Source organism: Daldinia childiae (assembly GCF_008694065.1).
Source record: "Daldinia childiae strain JS-1345 chromosome Unknown Scaffold8, whole genome shotgun sequence".
Classification (NCBI taxonomy): Eukaryota; Fungi; Ascomycota; class Sordariomycetes; order Xylariales; family Hypoxylaceae; genus Daldinia; species Daldinia childiae.
Genome location: NW_022984649.1, coordinates 1,733,801 through 1,758,604, shown reverse-complemented (window position 1 = coordinate 1,758,604; position 24,804 = coordinate 1,733,801). Strand labels below are relative to the sequence as shown.

The 24,804-nt window shown below is 46.0% G+C and overlaps 6 protein-coding genes across 6 annotated transcripts; 4 read left to right on the top strand and 2 right to left on the bottom strand.

Annotated features, from left to right (window-relative positions):
* Positions 1-1,147: 1,147 nt before the first annotated feature.
* Positions 1,148-2,657, top strand: GL218_07247 (Cyclic AMP receptor-like protein A; the record flags this gene model as incomplete). Its single annotated transcript, XM_033583996.1, has 4 exons — positions 1,148-1,407; positions 1,457-1,561; positions 1,629-1,790; positions 1,844-2,657. 4 exons carry the CDS (start codon positions 1,148-1,150, stop codon positions 2,655-2,657), a joined length of 1,341 nt encoding a protein of 446 aa, XP_033433269.1.
* A 4,913-nt stretch (positions 2,658-7,570) lies between these two features.
* On the top strand, positions 7,571-9,641 carry GL218_07246 (uncharacterized protein; the record flags this gene model as incomplete). Its single annotated transcript, XM_033583995.1, has 4 exons — positions 7,571-7,976; positions 8,036-8,303; positions 8,361-8,890; positions 8,953-9,641. The coding sequence occupies 4 exons, from the start codon at positions 7,571-7,573 to the stop codon at positions 9,639-9,641; spliced, it is 1,893 nt and encodes a 630-aa protein (XP_033433270.1).
* Positions 9,642-10,716: 1,075 nt separating this feature from the next.
* Positions 10,717-13,418, bottom strand: GL218_07245 (uncharacterized protein; the record flags this gene model as incomplete). The annotated part of the gene is made up of 9 exons (XM_033583994.1): positions 10,717-10,988; positions 11,080-11,292; positions 11,365-11,547; positions 11,604-11,627; positions 11,685-12,052; positions 12,112-12,625; positions 12,679-12,998; positions 13,190-13,202; positions 13,289-13,418. 9 exons carry the CDS (start codon positions 13,416-13,418, stop codon positions 10,717-10,719), a joined length of 2,037 nt encoding a protein of 678 aa, XP_033433271.1.
* A 2,308-nt stretch (positions 13,419-15,726) lies between these two features.
* Positions 15,727-18,238, top strand: GL218_07244 (uncharacterized protein; the record flags this gene model as incomplete). Its single annotated transcript, XM_033583993.1, has 3 exons — positions 15,727-15,833; positions 15,906-18,080; positions 18,142-18,238. 3 exons carry the CDS (start codon positions 15,727-15,729, stop codon positions 18,236-18,238), a joined length of 2,379 nt encoding a protein of 792 aa, XP_033433272.1.
* Positions 18,239-20,235: 1,997 nt separating this feature from the next.
* On the top strand, positions 20,236-21,869 carry GL218_07243 (Cytochrome P450 52A12; the record flags this gene model as incomplete). The annotated part of the gene is made up of 3 exons (XM_033583992.1): positions 20,236-20,793; positions 20,849-21,377; positions 21,439-21,869. 3 exons carry the CDS (start codon positions 20,236-20,238, stop codon positions 21,867-21,869), a joined length of 1,518 nt encoding a protein of 505 aa, XP_033433273.1.
* A 1,581-nt stretch (positions 21,870-23,450) lies between these two features.
* GL218_07242 (putative bromodomain associated domain protein) lies at positions 23,451-24,235 on the bottom strand (the record flags this gene model as incomplete). The annotated part of the gene is made up of 2 exons (XM_033583991.1): positions 23,451-23,707; positions 23,767-24,235. 2 exons carry the CDS (start codon positions 24,233-24,235, stop codon positions 23,451-23,453), a joined length of 726 nt encoding a protein of 241 aa, XP_033433274.1.
* Positions 24,236-24,804: the final 569 nt, after the last annotated feature.

Genomic DNA, 24,804 nt, shown 5'->3' with positions numbered 1-24,804 from the left:
AATAGGTATTTTACTCTCAATCGCTTCTCTTAACCACACTGTTCCTAGTTCCTGTCGCTCGACATGCTAACCGTCTGCTTGGCGAGGACACCATCGTCCGCCAAGTTGGGGTAAAATGTTACTAAGGGACTATGGAGCCGGGTTTACCTGGATATGTTTCGACTATTATCCACATATCCTGGGGTTGCCTTAGCTGCTCGAGATGAGTTGGAGAAAAGCCCACACTTGCATACTGTGTAGTACAATTTCTGTCTGTCAACGAAGTGGGCACAGACGCACGTCAGCGTCAACACCCTACAGGTCAGGACGGAAACATCCTGGTTGTCTATGTACAGCTTGTAACTATTTCTCTGGCTGGTATTGCTGGTCAAATCCCAGAATAGTCAACTTGCTATCCTTGCTTGTCATGCCCGGGCCCTTTTCTCAATACTTGCCGCAAATTCTCTTTACTGTTCAATTTCTTATTTGATTGGTCTTAGTATCTGAGGAACCCTCCCGGGAGTCGAAACCCTTTCTCTAGTTCGCTTTAGCCAAGCATTTGGACCATGCCATAAAATATACACAGGGTTTTCTTTATTAGTCGCGTGGCATCCTAGTCAGAATTCAGGAGATACATATCTAGTAGTTATTCTGTCCCTCCAAAGATGTTCTACAGAATATCCACATCGATAGGCAAGGCTTAGACCCATGCCAGTTATCTCGAATACGTTTACGAGGTCCGGTGTAAGTGGACGCTAGAGCTATAAGACTCTCTTGAGACCCGACTGTTGATACTATGGGTGGACAAGTGGGCCGCGGAACTTCGTTACGATTCATGAATCGTAAACACATCTAACTAACTCAACCCTATCGATATCTGACGACTTATATTAGTTAGCACATCCGATTCACGTGGATGATGTCAACTCGCCCGCCCTGCTGGAAAGTAAAACGTTGATTAATGGCTCAGGCGTTCCTTCGGCCAGTTATGCAGCTTTCATATTTATATCGAGTGAAGCAAACATAGATCTAACATCTCTATATCTCTATTTGACTACCCATTCGGTAGCGGGCCGTTCCTGTTCGTACGATATATTAGCTCAGAGCCCAACCATCGAACCAACTACACCCCAATTCCCTCGAATCTGAGATTAGCTACTATACGAAAATGGGGCGTGATTTAACAGAAGGGGAGCTGGAGGCGATCAGTGTCATTGAACGAGTTGGCTCCGTATTCTCGCTGTTGGGATGTCTTTTCGTTATCATTACCTTCACCTTCTCGAAGGCTTTCCACAAGCCTATTAACCGCCTAGTCTTTTATGCCTCCTTCGGTAATATGATGACCAACGTTGGAACATTGATGTCAAGAAGATACGTGATGGAGATTGATACGTTTGGATGCCAATTTCAAGGATTTCTTATACAAATGTATGTCATTTGCCAATACATATTTGCTCAACCTGCTAAACTATCCAAGGTTCCTGCCCGCTGATGCCTTTTGGACATTGGCTATGGCATTTAATGTCTACTTAACTTTTTACTACAAGTTTGACGCCGGTAAACTCCGTATGATGGAAAAATGGTTAGTTCAAGCTCAACCGCTACCCCTTAAAAGCTAAGCATGGAAACTCACGCGATACCAACTTCAGGTACCTCTTAATATGTTACGGCGTTCCATTCGTTCCCGCGCTCACCTACGTTTTTGTGAGAACGGAGTCGGCTGGAAGGATGTATGGCAATGCCACTTTATGGTGTTGGGTTAGCTCGGGATGGGATATCTTTCGGATCATTACTTTCTACGGTCCTGTCTGGTAAGGGCTCGTGAATTAATGCTTCTAAGATTGGCATTGCTAACACTACTCAGGGTTGTTATCTTACTTACAATGGCTATCTATATCCGAGCAGGGAAAGACATATATCAGAAGCGCAAGCAACTACGAAATTTTGGCGCTAGCAGCAGCGCCCACGATCCCGATGCATTGAATATGAACGACCCCTATTCAGTGAAGACGACCGAAGTAACAGTCACGTCCGAAGCTGCTGGAGAGGGCGGAAGTGGAATCGACCTCGCACCCCTTGGAAGATTCGGCATGAATAAGAGCAACCCGTCGTACTCGGTAACAATATCGTCGAATAATGCGAAAGGTAGCGGCAAAGCACAAGAGGGGGACGTCGTGATTCCTATTCAGAGCAACGTGCCGCAGACACCAGCCGCAGCCCAGTCACGAGCAAAATCGCAAAAGAGAAGGGCGAACTTCGAGGCCAATAATGCTGCGTGGTCATATAGCAAGTGTGCCATCCTCTTCTTTACGGCGCTCCTTGTTACTTGGCTTCCTTCGACAGCGAATCGCGTGTACAGTATCGTCAATACGAATAGCGTGCTAGCATCCCTCGAGATTATGAGCGCAATCGTCTTACCACTTCAGGGGTTCTGGAACTGCCTGATATACGTCGCGACAAGTTGGGAGGCAGTGAGGATGACATTTTTAGATATCCGGGTCCGTATCACCGGACGACGCCCCGAGTTGAGCCAGTACGGCAACGAACACCAGGATAAACGAAATTTCGCATTCAGGCTTACAAGCCGAAGTTCACATAAAGACATAGAGAGCGAATCAATGACGGAGTTAGCTAATAGCAGCAGGACGTCGCAATCTCACCAGGATGCGAAAGGGTAGACGATATAACGGTGTCAAATATTAGATTTTGGTTTATATTTTTATTATTTATCCCCCTTCTGAAGCGCACATATGTATCTTAACAAGCGATGCCTTTCGCTTATACCGAAACCTTGTAACTATATAAACTCTACCAGCGATGAATTATTAACTGAACGATACGCGATTTAGTCAATCTGTTGCAGCGCCCCTGAGTTTCGCCTTTTGCCAAGGTCAGTTAGATGGCTCGGGACAAACTAGGATAGAAGCTTAGTTTGGGTTATAGGTGTGATTCCGCTATGAGGTAGTATTGCCCCTCGACATAGCGGGACGAGAGGAGTAAGATTCGTTGGTCGACCATTTCCCCTTAACGCTAAAGTAGTCAAAATATGGAGAAGTTCAAGCTTTCTTGGGTCGAGAGCGGCCAAAAGCTTCTTATTAACCTTCCTACTTGAGTACCGAGTTAAATACTCGTATACTACGCTTGTAATGTACGAATTATTAGGTCTAATGATGTGTAGCTGAGCGGCCACATATGCAGGTACCCAATATGTATAGTGATAGATCTAGCCCAGCGATACAACTTTGAGCATCGCATGCTTCATTAGTATCTTGTTCCTCTTTGCATGTGTGTTCTTTATTTCCGATATTACCGACTTACAATTAGAAGGAGAGGAGGTGGCGGTGAAAGGCAAGATCTTCGCCGGGAGAAGAATATCTAGTTAGAGACGTAACATCGTGTGTGATTTGGAGAGTATTCTCCTGGCCTATCCTAGTTCTGTCGGGCGCACTGTTCAAGACATTGACTTATCAATACTGTTTGAAAAGCACAACTACCTGGGTATAATGCTAGCATTGATAGATTTCTATCTAACCTAAGGCATAGAGTATGAATAGGGTGATTTTCCCATGTAAGTTATGCTAGGCTAAGTATCCGTAGGAACCGTAGAAGCATTAAGGCGGCCTAGATCATAATAGGATGCGGAACTTGCCTGTCGGGTTCCCTTGGCATACATACATTAAGGCATTGCGTTCCTGATGACAGACACAAGGGTCCTTTTAGCATATTGGCGTACCTAGCTGTTGGGGTAAAGGTAGGTAAGCTATAGTATGTGCTATATAAGTTATAGCGAGGTGGACCAGTAAGAATATAGCGCCCATAAGGCTGATCTGCTACTGTGGTACTATAGCTTTACAATCTTAATAAATACTACGCGAGATTGAAATGTTCGCGCAGGTAAGAGGCGTAGCAAGATTGAAGATTTTCTAGAATTAATGTTTACTTGGCTATATCAACAACCCTCTACTGTCGGCATACATCTTTAGGATATTCTAAACCCTTCCCAATATTAGTTTCCACATTAAAACAAACCTGTTTTCTATAAAACCTGCAGGATAGAAGTCCGAGGAGGGAAGGTCCCATAAGAAGTTTCAAGATTACGGCAGTTAAGTTCGACTTTCTCATAGGGACATACGATGTATTTGATGAAACACCCTGGGGATCTATTAGCCAATCAAGTATCACGAATTTGAGCTTTCAGGCTCGAAAGGGTAAAGCTACTTGCCCCAAGAACCATGTACCTGCATAAATAACATACGAATTCTCTGCAGTGATGGACATTATCCCCAAATGAGGAAGACAAGATTTCTTTCCCTCTTTTAGATCTGACATGCCTAACGGAATGATAATGCCGTTATTTTTTAGTCTCCCATAGAATGTTAAATATTTCTTAGTCCAGCTGTCGGAGAAACGTCAAAAGGAGAAGTAGGGTTACAAACCGACGCAAGGAGGAAAAATTCTCGGTAACGCAGAAATCTCACCGTCGCAATCCGTATTCCATGCAGCTATGGCCCGTGGCTTCGGGTCTAGCGAATTGGACCTAATATTGGACCTGTCATGACGTGCCATCGCGTCCCAGATGCAGCAGTGATCAGAGTGCTCGGTTCCGCTGGCAATTGATTATGGACCACCAGGGGGGTGGCAAGGGACGTGCAAAATTCAAGATATTCCCTTTTACTCGTCTCCTCTAGCAGCCTCGTTACATATGTCAATTATGAATTCACATGCTCAACGGCTAAACTTATGTACTAGGTCATCATTTCGAGAGAATTACAAAGCTGCAAGCATATCCCTTGATCATGACCGTCAATCTCCGTAAGGCTATCACTTTCGGCTATTCCTAATAGATGATTAGTGTATGCAGTGGCGTCGTCCGTGCTGTCGAAGCGCTCTTTTGGCTCGAGCCTTGAGTTCGACAGTTAGACACTTAGTGTCTCTACCATATGCCCAAAAGATCTCTATGCGCTTATCAGATGGACGATAGGCCGAATACATCCACAGCATGCGCGTACTGTACGCTCGTATATAGAGCATCTAGCAAACACGCTCTGGTGGGAACCATGGAATTGGAAGAGATTCGTCGGATTCGCTTCCATAGGTTATACGATGAAGGTCCGAGTTACCCGCGTACTAGAGAACGTCAAAACACATGTTTAGCCCAAGCTCTACTCTATTAATTACCTCTAACTATACGAGATGATAGGTAGGGTATTAACAATATCATATGTGTGATAAGGAGGCGTATATAGGAACACACAAACCGAGGCGCAATCGCAAACACCCATTATAGATCCATGATGCTGTTCCTGCGTAGGAATATGCAGGTACGAAAGCAAGCAAGCGCATGGGATGGCCCCTACATATGCACCTAATGTAACGTCTTTCAACTCGTCCCGTAGACAACCATCTACAGAACAGAATAACACATCGCTTATCTACCTCAGCAAGTACCCGCGGGAACACCTGAGCCCCCAAGTAGGTCGCTTGCCTTGAAAGCCGTCATACGGCCCCGACTTCTTAGATCTGAAGATCTGCTGCGGAGTAGTGACGGCTCGAGCACCTTGTCTCCAGCCACAGATACCCGATCCATGGGTTCGATGCGTGGGTCGCTGCAGCGCTTCTCCAAACGTGCGTGGTTCGGGTATCCTGGTACGCATTCTAATGTTTGCTGCGATCCTGCTACAGTCTACGGATCTCGAGGACATTGTTTTTGGAAACCAAGGAGTCGGGTGCTTGGTGGGGTCGTTTGGGACTCCCGTGTTCGTGAGAGACTAGACCTTTACGTTAAGACTCTTCGCTTCGCTTCTGGTAGTGCTCTAAATGAATTGAAAATTGCGATGCGTTTTGGAACACTCTATCTCTCCGTAGCATATATAATAGGGGGCGACCTTGTGGCGTAACGCTTTAGCTCGACTTTTCGGCCTATCTTGAAAGTATTTCATCCTCTTGGCTTAATTATAGTAAGGAATTTAATAGAGATATATATTTTAATTTCGGGTCTTTGGCTAAGATGATAGAATTGTGGCATAGTTGCTATGAGGGTTGAATAAGATAGTAATTAGATTGCCCAGATAGGAGGTGAGACTCTTCTTATATCCCACCCTTTACAGAACCAACCTTTTCATTCATCGTAGCCATTAGTAGTACTGTTAGCTATCTAGGATCATATGTATATTAAGCTTGGGCAGTTATATCTTTAATAAGGGCCATTAAGTATTACAACGTAGGTGACGGCTAATGTGATTTGAGTTAAAGAGGTATAGATTTAAAACGGTGTGTAGGTGGGCATTTATAAGCTACTGAATAGATCTGATGGGACGAAGAGCATTTACTTAAAGTTCTAATCGTAAGCCTCATAGGTTGGCCAGGCAATATGTTGGTTGCGAGTGTACGCACTCCATGCCGTCTATTAGGTAAGGATGATCCTTCATAGTAACAGGTATATATAAACCATGACTAAGGAGAGGACAAAAAGAAGTCAAGGAGAAAAAAAGAGCTTAATAACCTTAAACTTGCTCTATGATGCTATCCTGATGAAGAACTCTCGGTCCTGGAAGCAGTGATTTGGTTTATCTGTTCCACGTAATTTAACGCACTCTTATGTCTACCTCCTAAAGACCACGATCTTCGCCGCAGCCTAAAAGACCGAGGTGTAAAACTGAACACGGATCCACTGATGAGAAAAAAAACATACGCACACAAAAAAAAAAACACAAACAAACACCAGAGTGGAGTAGAGGCGTTTATCGTTTGACACTTAGATATGTCATTCCGGAAAGGTCGGGGATAATTCGAAGCGGATTTGGAAGTGTCAAAGAGGCATTTGGAGAGAAAATGTACGGGAAGGTGCATCTCTCGATCTTATTAGTGCAGGCTCCCGCGGTCTATCTCTCGGGTCGAGCAGGTACGAAGGTGATGTACTTGCTATGAGTACTTGCCATGATTTCGAGATGCAAAACCGGCTTAGAATTTGATCCAGCTTCAAATTTGTCTCACCTTTCAATCTAAGTTTCCAACCTTCTTCGAATTCTCAGGTGTTTTCAGGTAGTAGTTATCCAGTCTCATCACTTCTCCTATCTTCCACTTTATATGTCTTGGTTTACAAAACCTACCTACTGCCTTCTACATCCTTACTTCACTTCGAGTCCCATCACTAATTCCGTGTCACTCTAACAATTGAGGCACTCAATTCGTCAACAGCAAGTGGCGGGACTTTTGAATCTTCTACCAATACTACCGTACACGAAACTCAGCCATCTTGGTGAACCTCTATTCTTCTGACCCCCTAATCAGCCAGCCCCTTAACCATCCGATCTATCCGATACCTGATTAAAACCAACACGAAAGGGATCTATGAAGAGGACTCTTCTAATCCCAGATAATAATAACATGGCTCATTCAATCCCTCTTAGAAGTTAACTTGACTGCCGATGAAAATTTGGCCCGTCATTACACTACCTTTGTGTCACGATTGCACCGAGTCCTTGAAAGTCCCCATCCACCAAACCTGCCATCATTATACCGATTATACCGTGACGGATACCAATTCTTTACAGGAAGCTTTTAGATGGCAAGTTGACCATAAGTAGCCATCATGTTCGACGTTCTCTGGACTGATCCCAACCGGGAGTTGGTGGGCGAGCGGATAGTAAGAAAAGAGCAAGAGGCTAAGATGAAAGAAAAAGAGAGAAAGCAAAAGTCTGAGAATGGTCGTCAATCTATTTCGACTGAGAGCTCAACTTCTAGTGACCGGGGGTTTGGAATATTTTCGGCTAGAAGCCGAAGGAAGACCCCAACGTCGCCTAAGTCGAAGGACCTGACCACATCACCCGCGCCTCCAGTTCGTAATCTTAACAAGATCAACCGAACATCATCTTACGGTGTCAAGACTCTGCTTCACCATCAGGATGAATCGGAGATTACCGTAAAACCCGCCGAGAGAGGCTATCTCCCTACCCAAGTTTCGGAAGCGGCCGATGTCTCTAGTCTGTCGTCGCCAGGTGGGAAGCCTAAATCTTTTTAGATGATATATATAATCACTAATTCTCAGCTACGGTAGATTCCACATTGTCGAAATGGACGGATCCATCTGCAGTTACCAATAGCACTGGCGTCGGGGCCTCCATGAGCGACGCCACTACCAGTACGAAGTCGGAGTATTTGATTCAGACCTTAGGGCCATCTTCATTCATCACAAGAACTACCGAAGTCGTGTACTCGCCCCATGATCCAGACACGGACATCAACCAGTTGATTTCCGAAGTCCACATCTCAGCTAGCCAGACAAAGGCCCCAACACCACCAATACCGGATTTCTCGGAGAGAACGTAAGTTTACGAAGCTTATAACGTGGTGACCCAAATTATCCTAATTTTTTTCCCCAGGAACTTCTTAGCATTTGATGATCCTGGATCTACGAGGCCCTCTTCTAGGTCGCCGCATACGCCACCTCCTATCGAATTCCAGAATAATACCGGCATATATACACCGGGATGGAATGGTATCGACAGGCTAGGAAATGCGGACGCCTGGAAGCCCCCCCACGAGTGGGATTGCACTCCGAACAGAGAAGCGACAGCCCAATCCGACGAAGAAGGATTACATAATTCATTGATCAGTGACGATTCCGACAGATGTATGTCTCCGAGTCTTGCGGCGCTACAACGTGAAGTTCGAATGATGGCAGCAGCAAGTCCAGAGCTTATGCTTGCCAATATCAAATCTAGCATGGGCCATTCTTCAGACGCAACGGTTTACAAAGAACTTGAGATGACTAAGAAACGTTGGATGTTTTCTGCCTTACAACACGAGGGATATGTTCCGCTCATGGAGTGCACAGATAGCTGTCCCGGGAGTCCAGATTCGTCAAAGCCCCCTGGATCTGCTAGGATCCTTGCACTCTACGAATCTCAAGGTATGTACCCTATTGAGGAGGCATTTTATTTGAAGTTTTCCTAATAACATATTCTTGACTAGCATCTGCTTCGTTTCTTGCTGCTCTACACCCGCAAGCCTCGATATCACACTTATCGCCAAAGCCAATATCACCAAATTTATTTCCAAACGTCCAACCACTACTTGTGCCAGCAATATCTGCATCGGCAGGTTCTCGGCCGCTTGCTCCGCAGCTATACTCAACTGTAACATGTCTACCTATGCCTGCATTATTTCCTTCGAGCGAGATCCCACCACTTCTCCGTCATATCTACCGCTGCCTCGCCCCCGGCGGTGCTCTACACTTAACCCTTATAGACCCCCAACCAGTCTCATCTTCAATGGGTCCAAAACTGCGGCAATGGTTATTTGAGAATCTCTTGATACAACTTGAAAAGAAGTGTCGTACTACGTTACCAAGTGACACATTTCCCGCCTGGTTAGCTGTTGCAAAACTTCGTGGATTCGGAAGCACCATCACAACTATCTCCGTACGTGCGGTGCATGAGTGCGCTACTACGACGGAAGATATGAAGGACCAAACATCAGTAGAAAGTGAGCTCCGATGTCTCATCTCAAGAATGTTGTGGCAAGAGATATGGGGGAAATTTGTCCACGCCGAGCGATGGTGGTGGGAGGAGGAAGACATAGTTCAGGAATGTCTTGAAAGGGGGACCTACTGGCAGTACTCCCACATCGTGGCAGTCAAAAACAATAGGCAGTCATCCTAGCCTAACTCCTACCATATATGAAAACTATGAGTAGAGGAAGGGTTGGACGTCGCATGCAGAGTCATTCTTTCGGGAATTGGGTTATCAAAATGGTAAGCAATCACTCGAGCTACCTGATCGTATGGTCGTTTGAGAAAAACTATTCGATAATACTGCGCTTTATACGCTGCTAAGGACGCAAGGTGCCTTTATAGTAAGTTATCTGAAAAGCTGTCGCGCTATCTAACACAGCGAGTCATATTCACTCTTACCAAGGCCTAATATTGGTGGAAGATACCCGAATGCGAGTCTTTCGTTTAGTTGATATTCATTTGGTACACTCTCACTCTTGCAACAGATCATATGCTAACTTTGATTATCTTACCACCCTAAGAATGTCCAATAAGTGAGCAAGAAACTGCCAAATGTACCTACATTTCTGTGCTCGGAACTATTGTAGCTAGAGCAAATAAAATCAATATTTACGTTAGGTACCCCCCTATGCGTGTACGTAGGTAACGTTGTTCCTTGTACTTTCGTGCTTCCTCGACATGCGAATTGCATTCTAAACCTATAACTCTTGCTCTCAGGATGAATCTAGGCGTTGGCCCGATAACTTGGGTCTTCGAAAGCACATGATATTGTTCGTTCTAGAATCATAACGGTTGGTCCCTCGATGCTAGGGAATATTCCGTGATGTCATTAGGGAGTATGAATGGTCGCAAGAGGGTGGCGAGCGAGTGCATCTGTATCTCTTGCTACCCGAGTTACGTGCGTTTGGAAATGGCACAGGCGGTCCATTTGTTGTACAGTTAGGTCGGCTGGGTTAATCGCTGACGGGTCTCACGACTACGAGGGTTCTTCTTTAAAGAGGTATGTAGCTTGACTTTGCCCGCTTTGGAAATATCCTGTTATTGCTAATATCTAAAATACCTAGCCTTAGGTACCTAGGTAGGTACGTATCAAAGCATCTTAGCTCATATTCCTCCCATCGCCATCCACTTCGCCACAGCCCCTATTCTCTCTCCGTCGCCACCCTAGTGCGACAGTACTACGGAAGTAACCAATCTGGGCGTCACGGCCGATTCTTGAATCCTCACCTCCTCGCGTAGCCTCGGGCGCGGTCGAGGTTAAAGGCGGCGCTGATAAGGGCCAGGTGGCTGAAAGCTTGGGGCGTGTTGCCTAGCTGCTCGCCGCTGCGGGCGATCTCCTCGGAGAACATGGACAGGTGGTTCGAGAAGCTGAGCATGTTCTCGAAGAGGTTGACGGCGCGCTCGAGGTACCGCGGCTCGTAGACTGATGCGCGGGTTAGCGCTTCGACGAGCCAGAAGGTGCACATGCTGAATGCGCCTTCGTGGCCGCCGACGCCTGGGGTGGGTGAGTTGTGTTAGTAGATTAGGCACGTATAGGGGTGGGAAGGTGGGTGATGTTAGGGGGGAGGGGAGAGAGGGGGGCTTACCGTCGTTGGCGAGCTCCGTGTTATACCGGTAGACTAGGCCTGCGCTTGTTAGCCCGCCTTTCTCCGGCGCGAGAAGGATGCGGTCGACGGTGTTGAGGAAGCGCGGGTCGTTGGGGGTGATGAAGAAGACTAAGGGCGCGATTAGGATCGACGAGTCGAGGATAGTATTGTTTTCATAGCTTTGGATGAAGCTTTCCATTTCTGTGTTATAGCCTAATCTTCTGAGTTAGTCGTGGTATGCTGGTGAGGGTGGAGATGTGAAAAGAAGGATTGCTATGTAGATACCTTTCTCCATGACTTCCTCGTAAATAGTGTCTCGAGCCTCGAGCCACTTTGCGCGGTTGGGACACGGAAGACAGCGCTTCTCGGCGAGGCGGAGACCCCGGTCGAGAGCGACCCAGAGCATTATTTTCGAGTAGACGAAATGTTGCTTGTTGTTGCGGACTTCCCATATCGACATATCCGGTTCTTAGAGGCTCTCTTGTTAGTGCTTAGTTTCCTCTAGATAGTGGTGTTTTATATACCGTGAAGTATTGTTAAAACGTGGTCTGTCTAAAGTCAGTCGTTATATTTTCCATCTGGGGATATTTGGCTATACGTCTTACCAAGCATTTTGCGGACCGAAACCCAAGTGTCCCATGATATAGGCTTTCCATATTTGTTGTAAAGATATATCGCGTCCATAAGTTCGCCATATGTGTCGAATTGCTTATGGAATGCGGCTCCATTGCCGATTCGGACCGGTCTACTACTTTTGTAGCCGTCGAGATGGTCAAGCTCTTGCTCCGGTATATCGGTCTCACCCCTAATAGTAAACATGATCGGCAGATCGCTGCCCTTCGCCGTAGTCTTCCGTAGTATTTCACTGATGAACTCCATATAAGCGTCCGCTTCTTGCGTAAACCCCATCCGCAGTAGGATGTAGATTGTGAAGCTAGAATCTCGAACCCAGGAGAAACGGTAATCCCAGTTTCTATACCTAGTTAATTATTGTCATTTCCTCGTAGCTTACATAACAGAAATAGAACCTACCGAACTCCACCGATCGCTTCGGGTATCGAGAATGTAGGAGCCGCGACTATGGCTCCTGTGGGCTCGTAGGTTAGCAACTTTAATATCATGAAACTTCGCATGACCACCTCGCGCCAGGCACCTTTATAACTGCTTTTAGAGAGCCAGTTAAACCAGTACGCTTGCGTGTCATGTTGTTTAGCATCAAGGATCGGACTCGTGATGTTCTCCGTAACGTGGTTTTGTATATCTTCTCGAATAACGAACGAAATTGCCTGGCCCTCTTGCAGCGTAAAATTGGCGACAACCCCCTCGCCTTTCATACCCTCTCTCTGCACCTTTTTGAAAAGAAGAGTTGGGCAAGTATCTGACTCTCCACCGCCGCAGTCGATAGTGACATCAAGCTGAAGCTTCAGGCTCTTGCTGTGGAAAGTGACAGTCTTGCTCTGGGGACTGTCAATCCCTTGCACGTCTTGTAGTATGGTAGTCGTATGAGACTCCCTCGCATAGTCGAACGCTGGGAAGACGTCCACGTCTTAACGCATATTAGTAGCCCGACTTTTATGATAAGGATGAGGAACAACAGACCCAATGACATCTGACCGCGAATGCACTCGACTCGCCGAACAAGCCATCTCTTCAGCTCTTCGTATACACTCCTAGCCTCACGATAGGCACTGTGCTTGTATTTCGTAGACAGAACGGTAGACTCCTTGGGACGAGGGAAAAAGTCTACAACATCGACGACACCCTCTTCGCTAATATAACGAGTTTGTAGGATGGCGGCTGATGGGAGGTATTGCTGCTTGGTTGTGCATGATGCAGGCTCAGGGGGGGCTATACTAAAGTAGCCCCCCTTATCCTTGTCCAAGAGACGGCCAAACACGGATGGGGAGTCAAAGTCTGGCCTATGGATGGAGTTAGCTTAAATTCTACATCAAAACTGCCTTTTATTATTCTAAAATTGCTCATATAGTAAGAGACAGTTAATTATAGGTTGCCTTGGTTCATGTTCTAGAACCCCCCCCCTTTTGCGAGAGACTTGGTGGATTCAGGTCGAGTATAAACCTGAGAAGACACCATAATAAGAAAACCTCACCAGCACATGAAATCTTATTAGGCAAAGCGTTCTCTTGTTAGCTTTCTTGATATTTAATAAAATATTTAAACTTGAGTAGGTAAAGAGGGTTCCACTCACCTATACTCCCATCCATGCTTACCAACGCGCAAGTTCTCATATTCCCAATCATGCCATAATTCTCAATCGGAAGATACCCAGCAACGTCTCTTGTAGAGACGTTGAGAGTATTACACTTAGCAGTAGCCATGTTGAGTGAAAATGAGGTCTGTCGGGGTTAAGTTATGAGAACGGGAGCTTCGGAGTCTTGAAATGCCTATTTTCTTCTTAGAATATCTATCAACAACTTGAGCGCGTATAATATTATTACGAGTATTATTACGAGAATACTTGACTAGTTTTCCTAATCCGTAAGTCTCGAAATGGTATACGTCAATGTCTTGAACAATAAAGCTGAGTTGCTAGCTATAGACCTGACATCATACTAAAGTCATGAAGTGGATTAAGAGAGAGCTTTAGTGTAAGCTCCCCATGATTTCCCCGGGGTAGCTAAGTTGTTAGTGTCTTTTGTATTATATAATCAGACATTAGGACTATGTGTCTTAGTAAGGCCACTGCATAAAGGCAGCTTATGCGCGTGTGCCTTATTCCCATGGCATAGTTAAGACATTTGAGATTGATATATGATTAACTAGAGGGACTTTGAAATCTTAGGTACGAAATAGCTACCTAGCTTACATAAGTTGATAGGTACTTAATAGTTAACTAGTTAGTTAATGGATAAGTTTTAGCTAGGTATGTTGCTTACATACGTCATCAAGTTGATTATAGCAGTTTCAGAGGAGTAATCTCGGCGTATTGCAAGGCAACCCTGTATATTTTGAAGGGTCGTGAAGTTAAGCTTAGGTCACATCGCTTTTTGAGGTTTTGTTACATACACCTAGGTAAACTGTAAATCGTATTGACTAGCTGGGGACGGTTGACGGGTATTTATTCCTAGGTGCAGAATAAGGCAACATCTTAGTAATATCAATGGTAGCCTGCTAATACAAATATGGGAGAAATGCGACCGAAAGTGTATTTAAAGGATCAAATTTCCTTAAGTCGTATAATTCGACGGGCTACGAGTAGATAAACGGGTATAGTTGGGTTTAAGGTTCTGATATATGAGGAACTTTAGATCCAAAAATAGACTTATCTAGCCTTATATGGAGATGGTTGGCTAGATCGTATATCTTAAGTACCCGCAGGATTAACGTTTAGTATCAGTACATACTTTTAATGTTGTATTAATTAAGAAAGTTATTAACTGGGTAGTAGTTCAAGACAGAAATATCAATTCTATCAGTTATAATGAATAACTATTTAAAACTTTGTATTAGAATTTGATCTGTTTGATTTACATTTTTAAGTGATAATAAAGTTGTTTCGATCAAGCTAGTTAATGTTTTAAACAGGGCTACTATACCCATGTACATGAGCAAGCACGTCTGCTTGCGGAGAAAGCCCACATATGACATATATGTATACACATGAGGTAGGTACATGCACTATCTCAAGACCTGCCAAGATGTGATATATGAAGACGCAAGTACCCGGAGTGATTTGGTACAAAGCATGTGGCTAGTCAATATTAAGAAATATTGATGCACTTTCCCAAATATAATATATATTCTCCTTTTGTAATAATACAGACAAAGCATAGACTTGTATACGATGCACTAACGATAACTCTTACCATTTTGGTCGATATATCTATTCTGATTAGTTAGGTGCAACCAAAAGTGTACATGAGGCCTATCTTTTATAAGGCCATTATGGTTTCAGCTGGGTTTAGGCTTAATAACGGGGTACAGCACCCATTACCCATTGCATCGCCTAAATTAGGTAGTTGCGAAACAAGGCTAGGTTAGGTGACATGTTCCGAGGGGAGCTGACTGCTGCGCAAGGCTTGGTTAGTAGGTAGTAGGTAGGTAGGTACCTAAACATGCCCATAATATATGCCGGTACCACTTACCTACAGCGTATTACGGCGTACATGAGAACCTACAAGGGACATGGGGGTACATTACGCACCTTATTACTTGCCTTAATCAGGTCAGAACCAATTGTTACCATTGCCTGCTCGCATTGCTAAAAAACTATTGCTACCAATTGTTACTCCGCCCCCCCAATCGTCCTTAATCGTCCTTCATCGTCCTTCATCGTCTCCTATCACAAGGATCACAAGGGGGCGCGCGCAAAGGCGAGAAGGTTTACAATATTCTATCTTACCCCAGCGTTAATCTGCCGCGTCACCTCTTATTTTCTTTGTCACACGTCTTCATTTCTATTCTTATTGGTTCCCCGCTCGATCTGCTTCAACTTTGTGCAATACTACAGGCCGAGACAAGTCGTTCATGAGAAACGATAATCTTGTTCCCCTTTCTGTTCGGATGCGACCATACCAAATAAAAAATAAACTTCTACTGAACCATGGCGTAGCACTACTATTCTAATATATCGCGACGTTCTTACTTATAACTTCTTGTCCTTGGTGTCATTCGTAGCACTCTCTCATGTCTGCCGAAATTCAAACGTCCGGTATGGACGAAAAGCCAAGTGCTTCCAGCGGCAAGCTCTCGCCTTCAGCTTTTGACAAACTTCCCGATGAGATTATAGAGCAGTAGGTTTGATGTTACTATTAATTACTATTAGCTACATCGATTATTAGCAGCTGACATGTTGATTAATTTAGAATACTTCAATTGACCGACCCTGACTCATTCGCATCTCTCGTCCTTCTTAATTCAAAATGGAGGCGTGTTTCCCAGCAAGCCCATCTCTACGCACATCACCTCCTTCGATGCGAATCCTACGGCGCCAGTCATACCGTCGCACCTGTCGCAAAGTCGGATGATGATAACTTACCTAATCTCCGCCGCTTATTCGCCCGAGAAGTCAAGAGAAACCTTTTTGAGGCTTACTTACGCCCTAAGACAACTACGATAAGGCTGATCTCGAACTGTATCGGATCGTCCTCTGCCCCTGGTGGCGAAGGAATGCAATTCAGTTCCTCTCCTAGGGGTCATCATCTACTCGCATATAATTCGTCTCGAATATTTGTCCTAGATGTTAGAGAACTCGAACTGGCCGTTAAGCGGGAGTTTAAAATATTACGCCGCCCAGCGGCCGCATGCATTTTGGATGATGGTAGTCTCTTAGCAGTATTATCTACTGACATGCAGGTTGATTTATATGACCTGGGAAAAGTTCCACCTCGCCGAACGCAGTCACTGATCTTGGACCATGCTCCTCGTGCGATTGCCCTGTCTCCGTGTGGAAGTGTGCTAGCAGCTGCGTACGAAGGCGGCATTGAAGTGTCTTCTATAAGCCCCGGGGCTCTTCCAACAGATCGAAGGGCAGTGAAATGTGATGGTGTCGATTCTCTCGCTTTTTCGTTCGATGGAACACAGCTTTTAGGCACGACAACAACATCCTACACGCCTAATACGGTCATCTTGACAGCTCCGTATTATGATCCCGGGAATCAAATGTCCGAAGAAAATAACATTAGTGCACTGTGGACTACTTCTATTCTATTTCCTAACACGAGCCGGGACTGTAGCCATGCTGTCCTACTGCAAGAATCAGGTTCTATGGAGGCAACTTGGGCGTTTGCTTATGACAGAAGTTTTGAGACTTTTCGCGCCGTGCGGATTGATGACCTTCGCAATGGAACAACTTATTTTACAGGGCCGGTCCCAAATACTCCTTCGCCTGGACCCTTGTTGCCATGTACCCTACCCGCTGCCAATTACCAAGGAGACCTCGTCTCGGCTGGATTCGAAGGGAAAGATGTTTGGTTGTACGGTGTGCCCGAAGACCTAGAAGCAGTTCCGGAAGCCAACCATGCGGCATCCGATCCAAATGGACCCCCATCATTAAACCGTATGAATAGCGGAGTTTCGGCACGCTCATCTACTCGAGTACAAGAAGTCAACGGTGGCCGAGTTCCGCAGTGGCAGATTTTATGCGACAAGTATCGCAACACATTCGTGTGCGGGCGCAAAATTACACAATTATGTGGTGTTAGCCATATGAAATGGGTATCCGGGTTTGGCAATATGTCTTCACAAGAACGATTGATTATTGCTGCTCGAGGTGTGATGCCCCCTAAACTTGTAACTGAGGAAGACGGCATCGATTTCGTGGATGGAGGTAGAATTACAATCCTTGATTTCGACTACAGTTTGGTGGATGGCGAAGAAAAGGAAATTACAATTGAGGTTGGCGCAAACGAACCGGAAGTACTAGAAGAGGAGCATCGCGACATCGATACAGAAGTAGCTATTGTTAGGCGGAGAACCGTGGCGCAGCGGAGAGGGAACCGGGCCAGTGTGATGACTATGGCAACGACTACGTCTCGTCAAGTTGATGTATTATTACGTCCGTCGACTGCTCATAATGATGATTCGGAGGATCCGCTAGTACCACGACCTATGGCCACAGCACGTACTAATCCCCACGCAGCTGCGATTGAGGAAACAGAAGATGTCTCTGTTGAGGAGGCCCAAGAAGCACTCGATGCTCCTTATGCTCATGCCAATCCACGATCCGGAACAACGCTACGCCGCGCTGCAACTGCGGCAGCAGTGAATCGTCGACGGAACCCGCAGCCTGTGGCTGGTCGAGTTGAGTATCGACGAGCTGACGGAAGGGCTGAGCATCCTCATGAAAGTGATGCTGATAACTGGGTACCTCCACCACCACCATATACTAAGGAGGACCCTGGTGATTTACCCGATTTTATGCGTCACTCCATACACCACTCCGCCATTCCCGGTGTTGGAATCCTACCTGGTAGCAGGAGAGACTCTATCCCCCCTGTTCCTCCACTTCCATCTTCTATCCCGCCGATTCCGCCGATCCCGTCCGCTTCATCTAACTTACCACCGCGAATGACCATGACACCTAATTTCAGCCGTCCGGAGTTACCTCGCCTACAGACAACTCCTCTACGGGACAGGTCATCCCACATGTCTTGGCATCCTCACGCTTCGCAGCAAAAGGTCGCAGATGCCTCTATAAATGCCAGTCGATCTGCTGGACCTGCTGGACCTGCTGGACCTGCTGGGCCTGCTGGGGTTCATTCTTACAGACCTGTGTCAGCTCATTCTTTCACGCAAGAACGACGACTCCAAGCGGATGATGAATATGACGATATTTACGATGTATCTCCCGTTGGATCTCCTTCCAGGGCTACAAGCTCTCACGTATCTGAAGGTCAAGCTACGGTAAATTTAACACCGGAGCGGCGTAGTCCATACCAAATGTCAGCGGTAGCGCAGTCTTCAGCTACTGAATGCACACCTGCCTCGTCTGGATCGCATCAAATCGTAGGAAGCTCCCGTCCAGGGTCGGTAATTCCTCATCCTCTCGACCCCACTACCCCGTCATCTATGACGAACGTCCCGGGATGCAATAACGAGCAGGCTAGTAACAGCCCAGTCACGGGCAAGCTTTCAAATACTCATACTTGGCCAAGGGCCCCACCACGACCCGATACAGCTTCATCGGCTTCTTTTACCGGATATCCCCGCTCTGCTCCAGCAACGGATCGGACCAACGAGGATATTATAGCTGCGGCTCTACCTCCAACGCCATACTCAGAACGAACGACACGTTTGCATAGTAGGCAGAATAGTTCTGATGTGTCCCGTCCTATGTCAAGTGGTTTCCACCTACCGCGCGTACCTGTAGGTAGTCGAGGTAGCCAATTTCGGGAACTTCGACGAGGTAGTGTTCCTACAATACAGCCAGCATCGGAGCCGGCCCAGCCGCTTATAATTAGCACGCCCACGGGTGTAACTGGTGCATTTGATGATCCCGGCCAGCTAGATGTGAGTAGACAACAGGCGGGATTAGTCTTGCATGCGCCAGTTCCTCGACATCCCCGACCAATATCAGGAGCACATTTACTGCGCCCCACTGTCGAGCGTCTAGAAACAATCTCCGGCGTAGCCAATGGAGAACCGCACCTACTTCCACCGCCACCTCCTTCTTCGCAGCTTACCTCAACGTCACTACGCCATCATACTAGTTTAAATCGCCGACAAAGTCGGGCTAGGAGGGGAGCATTAAAAAATATACAGGATGCTAAGCTCCGAGGATGGACGGGACGAAGGAAGAATAAGAAAAAGGATGATACTGATGGCTGGATGGATGTGACTTGGGCAACTGCCATCCCGAGAGGCCAGGGTAAAGATAAAAAATGTATCGTGATGTAGAAGAAGGGAATTGGATACGCAGCAAGATGTTGGCGTATAAGTATCATAATATACCAGACGTTGGATTTGGTGCCAGAGCCCACTCGATTGGCTCTTAGTTTTGGGCAACTAAAAATCTTACTACCAGTTCCATGCCCATGCGGGCCAAAGGAGGAAGGGACTATTTCATTTCGGACGAATATATTGGTTCGTCTTCAGGATAAGCGGCTGGCGTATGGATTTCACTCGCTCGAACTTGGGTTGAATTTTGGGGATATAAAGAGCAATACGTGTGTATGATACCAAAAATCCATCAAACATACCTCCTTGCCGTTACAGGGGGTTTTTAAACATGCTGACAAGTTAATATGTCACATCTTGTTAAACAATAGATGCTTAATTGAGTACAGCTAATTATTTTGACTCCGTTCTGCCTGGTAGGCCATATTCAAAATGTCGCCGAAACAGCATGTAATTGTATACCACATGGACCAAATGCTTACTAAGCCTCAAGGAGTCAAGCAAACTTCAAATCCAGCTCAATAATAGAACCGTAGACTTAACAATAGGATAAAACTATAAATCCAGACACGCATCATGACTATTACTTTCAGAACGCTTACACTTCCTAAACGGTTCCCTCAATAATCGGAATAAATGATTTTTATGTCTTCGTCGAAGCTGGTAACGGTTACTTCATAGCCAAAACAATGAATATTAGTTAGAAGGTTACGTATAAAGGATGTGAGAATTATTCATATCTTTTTCTCCCTAACCATACTTGCTATACTCTTAACTACCTCTTACATTAAAATCGTCATGACTGCCGTGACACTGCTAGCACTGCTGGCTTCTTCTATCGCCGCTTTTGTTGCCTATCGCCTGTATCTAACCTACACGCTGCGACTCACGGCCCAACAGCATGGATGCCAACCCGCAGCTCGCTACAAGCATAAGGACCCCTTATTCGGTCTGGATATATTTCTGCGAACCGGAGATGCTATCTCCAAGAACCAATTCCTGGTCGAGCACCAACGGCGATACGATACATATGGTCATACATTTGAAAGCCTGAACTTCGGTTCGCATGGCATATCCTCTATCCACCCAGAAAACCTACGGGCAGTCTTCTCTAAAAATGCTGCAGACTGGGGCGTTCAGCCTCTGCGACTACACAGTATGAGCCCTTTCTGCGGCATGGGATTTATCACGACTGACGGCTCTGACTGGAAGATTTCCCACGGCCTACTCAAACCCGGCTTCCACAGGTCCAATATTTCTAATTTTGGTCCCCTTGAAGAGCACCTCCAGATCCTACTAGAACAGATCCCAAAGGACGGCTCCAAGTTTGATTTACAACCATATCTCTTAAGACTGGTTTGTCTTGTGAATCTCTGCCCACGCTTCTGGTGTATTAACGTATGCGTACTAGTATCTCGACTTAAATACGCTTTTTCTGTTCGGGGAGCCTATCGGAATGCTTTCGGGCACGCCCCCATCGCATGCAAAAGGCTTTTTGGATGCATTCCAGGCGGGCTTCAATGGCTGTGGAATACGCATCGCCCTGGGACCTCTGAGCTTCTTGATGCCAAAGGGTTCCTGGCTCGAGGCATGCGACAAGGTTCATAAATTCGCCGATATATATGTCGATAGAGCTATCGAGTACAGTAGCAAAATCAACTCGGTCGAACATAGCCAAGACAATACAAAGCGACGCACTCTGCTTTTCAACATGGCACAAGCGACTGCTGATAGGACTGTTCTGCGGAACCAAATAGTGCAGGCCATGATGGCAGCAACCGAAACAACCGCTTCTTTAATTAGCCACGTTATCCGTAACTTGGCCAGCAACCCTATTATAGCTGCCCAAGTGCGAGCTGAAATTCTGACCGTAGGTGACAAGCCGCTAGATTTCGACCAGTTACCGCGGATCAGGTCCCTACAACATGTCATCACTGAGAGTATGCCTGCTAACATAATATTTGGCTCTATATTGGAAGATATCGCTAACGTGATGACTAGCTCTTCGTCTGTACCCCGTATTTCCGCAGATGAACCGCGTTGCTTTAAAAGACACAATTTTACCTACCGGAGGAGGCTTAGACGGCACAGCTCCAGTGTTCGCGCCAGCCGGCACTCTATTCGACACCTGCTTCGCTACGCTGCACCGCGATCCGAAAGTCTGGGGTCCCAATGCCAGTGAGTTTTGTCCCTCGCGCTGGGAAAACGAGTATAGCCCTCCCCCGTTTACATTCGTGCCATTTGGAGCTGGACCGCGACAGTGCTTGGCTCAGCAAAAGGCGACTATGGAGGCCTCGTATATAGTATCGCGGATATTGCAAGAGTTTAGCGGAATCAAGAGTGAAGACGAGAGACCTTATCAGGCGCAGGTGGCTCTGACGGCAAAGAGCGCTCACGGGTGTCTTGTATCGCTCACCTTAGCGACGGGATAGATTATAGGGAGTATATGGAGGTTCATTTAAGCTTCATTTCAAAAGTCTGTCACGTATATAATACCTACTTCGGTAAGATATAGCGCGGTTCGTATAGTATGGTATCGCCGAATGTGATAGCCTTCATAGCAATGAGATGGTTGTGTACGGGTGGGTAACTATATTTTCTTATTTCTATCAATTGCGCCTAGTTTTATCTTCTTTTCTTTGTCTTCTTCGTCTTCTTTATCTTATTTGTCATTGCTGCCACTACCCAGGTACTATTAGTCGTTCTAAGTGGCTTTGTTTCTGCATAAAAGGTAGACTTATACCCTACACATTTTCGATACCTACATATAAGCAGCCATGTACTCGCCATATTCGAACAAGTAAATGGCCAATTCCACAAAATAGTCTGTTTGACGTGCTCTCGCTGCCACATATACTCTGCCGGGCTCGGCTTCCTGTCCGTTATGCCTGGTTTGACATCCTGTGCATCCCGCAGGATCTAGAGTTGTATATTTGACCCTTCGTAGTGTGATGCATGGCTTAGCCTGATACTAGGATAAAAAATCGTGATATAAGAGTTAAAAGAGAGTAAAAAAGATGTAACGATAAAATATGAATAATTCAAGTTGTCTCTAAACTGAAGACCACCATACCGATTGGCAATTTACTGTTCTTAAATTCTGCTGTGTAAGAGGATTATATGGTAGGTTTTCATTTTCATTCTAAGGTACACTAAGTACGTACAGGTATATCAATAACCCTTACTATTTGGAGCTACAGGTAAGACGGTAATATATCTACGACCGCGTTTACGAGAGACCTCATTAGTAGCTGATAACAATATCATTTCTAATATACAAGATGCGTACTTTCAAAACGTATAGTTCTAATGTTCTATATACATATGTTAAGCTCTTTCGGATTTATACCTTTCTCCTAAACCAGCTGACCAGCCTTCCGCGGCTCTTTCTATTACGAGACATTAGATTTGAATAAGACCTTGATAATGGTCTTGAAGCGAGGTATTACAAGATACACGACTAGATATCTATATGTACCTCTCTAACTTAGGTATTTTAAGTACCTAATATCATCGCATTCCTCGACCGCCAAGCGGCTTAGTCTATCTCGATAAACTCAACGCTCAAAGCACAAGGGCGCCAATTCCTTCTTCGGCCATCTCAACGTTAAGGGTAAGAGTGATATAGAAACTACATCACTGCCAATGTTACCTCCTTCGTTAGGGGAGGTAGTCACAATAGACGGGGAAGTAGATAGTTTTAGACTAAAATTGGATTAGGGGGGTATTCCACTGTGCAAAACGCACACCCAAGCAGAGTATGCTTCATATACCAATAGCAACGCCAAACCGTGGTCCCTCAAACCCGCTGATGCCAACGCCGTAAGTCATGCAGAACACATGCGTAAGGTACCTATGTATAGATAAACCTTCGTATCGTGTCTTGGGGCTAAGATATAGCTCGGTGTGTTATAGAAACAATAAGACGAGAATCGTATTCAGACTAGAGCTGATATCCCTTAGTACCTCTCGGGGTTTAGAATTTTATCTGAATCGGTAGCAATCAGGGTAGCTCAGAATTCCATATCTATCATAGCTACGTCCTCGTCGGCAAGTGAGCTCAGGCCCGAGCTAGGCGGCCTTGACTCGATGTCGACGGTTTCGGGTTCAGGGGGGCGTTGAGACGTCTCGTGCATCTTACGTGCCCAGGCGTGTATGCTGCTCTCACTTCCACCTTCTGGGACGACTTCTCCTTCGACGATGCCTCGGCCCAAGATCGTACCCGCGTACTTAGAGTCTTGATCCGTCTTGTTGTGTTTTCGCTTAAGCGCTGTGGTTTGTATTTGTTAACATAAAGCACGGTATATATGGGGTCTGTACAGAACAAACCACTCAAGTAGTCCGTCTCGCGCTGTTCCTCTACTCCTTCTACACCAACATCGCCGGCAGCTGGTTTGTCCAGAGCCGCAACCATGCGAATCCTCCGGTTCTTACTCCCCTTGGCCCAGCGTATGAATTCGTCAATCCCTCTCATGTCTTCCTCCCCGCTCACTTCTTGAGCCGTGAAGTCGCGTTCTGGCCACAGAGCGCCGCAGTCTTCGAGGGCGAGGCGCACATCGACTACGTCGGGGAGGCCTGGCGCGCCCACCTCGTTGTTAAGTGCCGCGTGCTGCGCGGTGCGTCGCGAAATGGCGGTAAGGTAGTTTGCAGCGAGCTCGGTTAGCGCGTCAACCGTGCTGGGTGTCGATGAGTAGTAGCCCTGCGCGCGGAGGATCTGTAGGATAGCTGGACGTAGCAGAGCGTGGTGGATCTCAGAGGCGGTGGGCGCGCGGTGGACTTGCTGAGCGTATGATGACATTGTGAATATCTCCTATTATCTGATATTGCGAGGCACGACCGTCAAGAGTGTTGGATGGGACGAATTTCGTCGCCCCGCCTAGTATTATCTGATCGTAAGGAGCGGACGCTTGGAACACTAGGACAAGGATTGAGGAGGTCGTATCGAAGATCTTTATAGGATGTAAGCTTTCTTTCAAATCGGCAATCGTGGACTTCGTTTCGTACATTAACTTGTATTGATTTGTCAATGGTAGGTTGACCTGGCTCAGTATGACTGGCCAATAATGTAGTACTAGTACTTGATCTCAAAGTAGCTACAGAGTGGCCAGGTTGGGATTGAGGTTTTCGCCGATTCGTATAGTCGAGCTTTGGAGCTTGCAACGTAGAGCTTGAAGCATAGAGCTTGGAAATTGAATATATGCTAGTTCGAGGAAAACCGAGAGAATATATCGAGTAAATATTTTACTAGCCGTATTCGAACGATACTGTCTGATTATCCATCTGATCAGCAAGTCTTAGCAGTAGTTGCCAACCCGTTGCAGGTGCGCCATATCAGCCAGCATCCGTGCTATTACAAGTTGCACATTC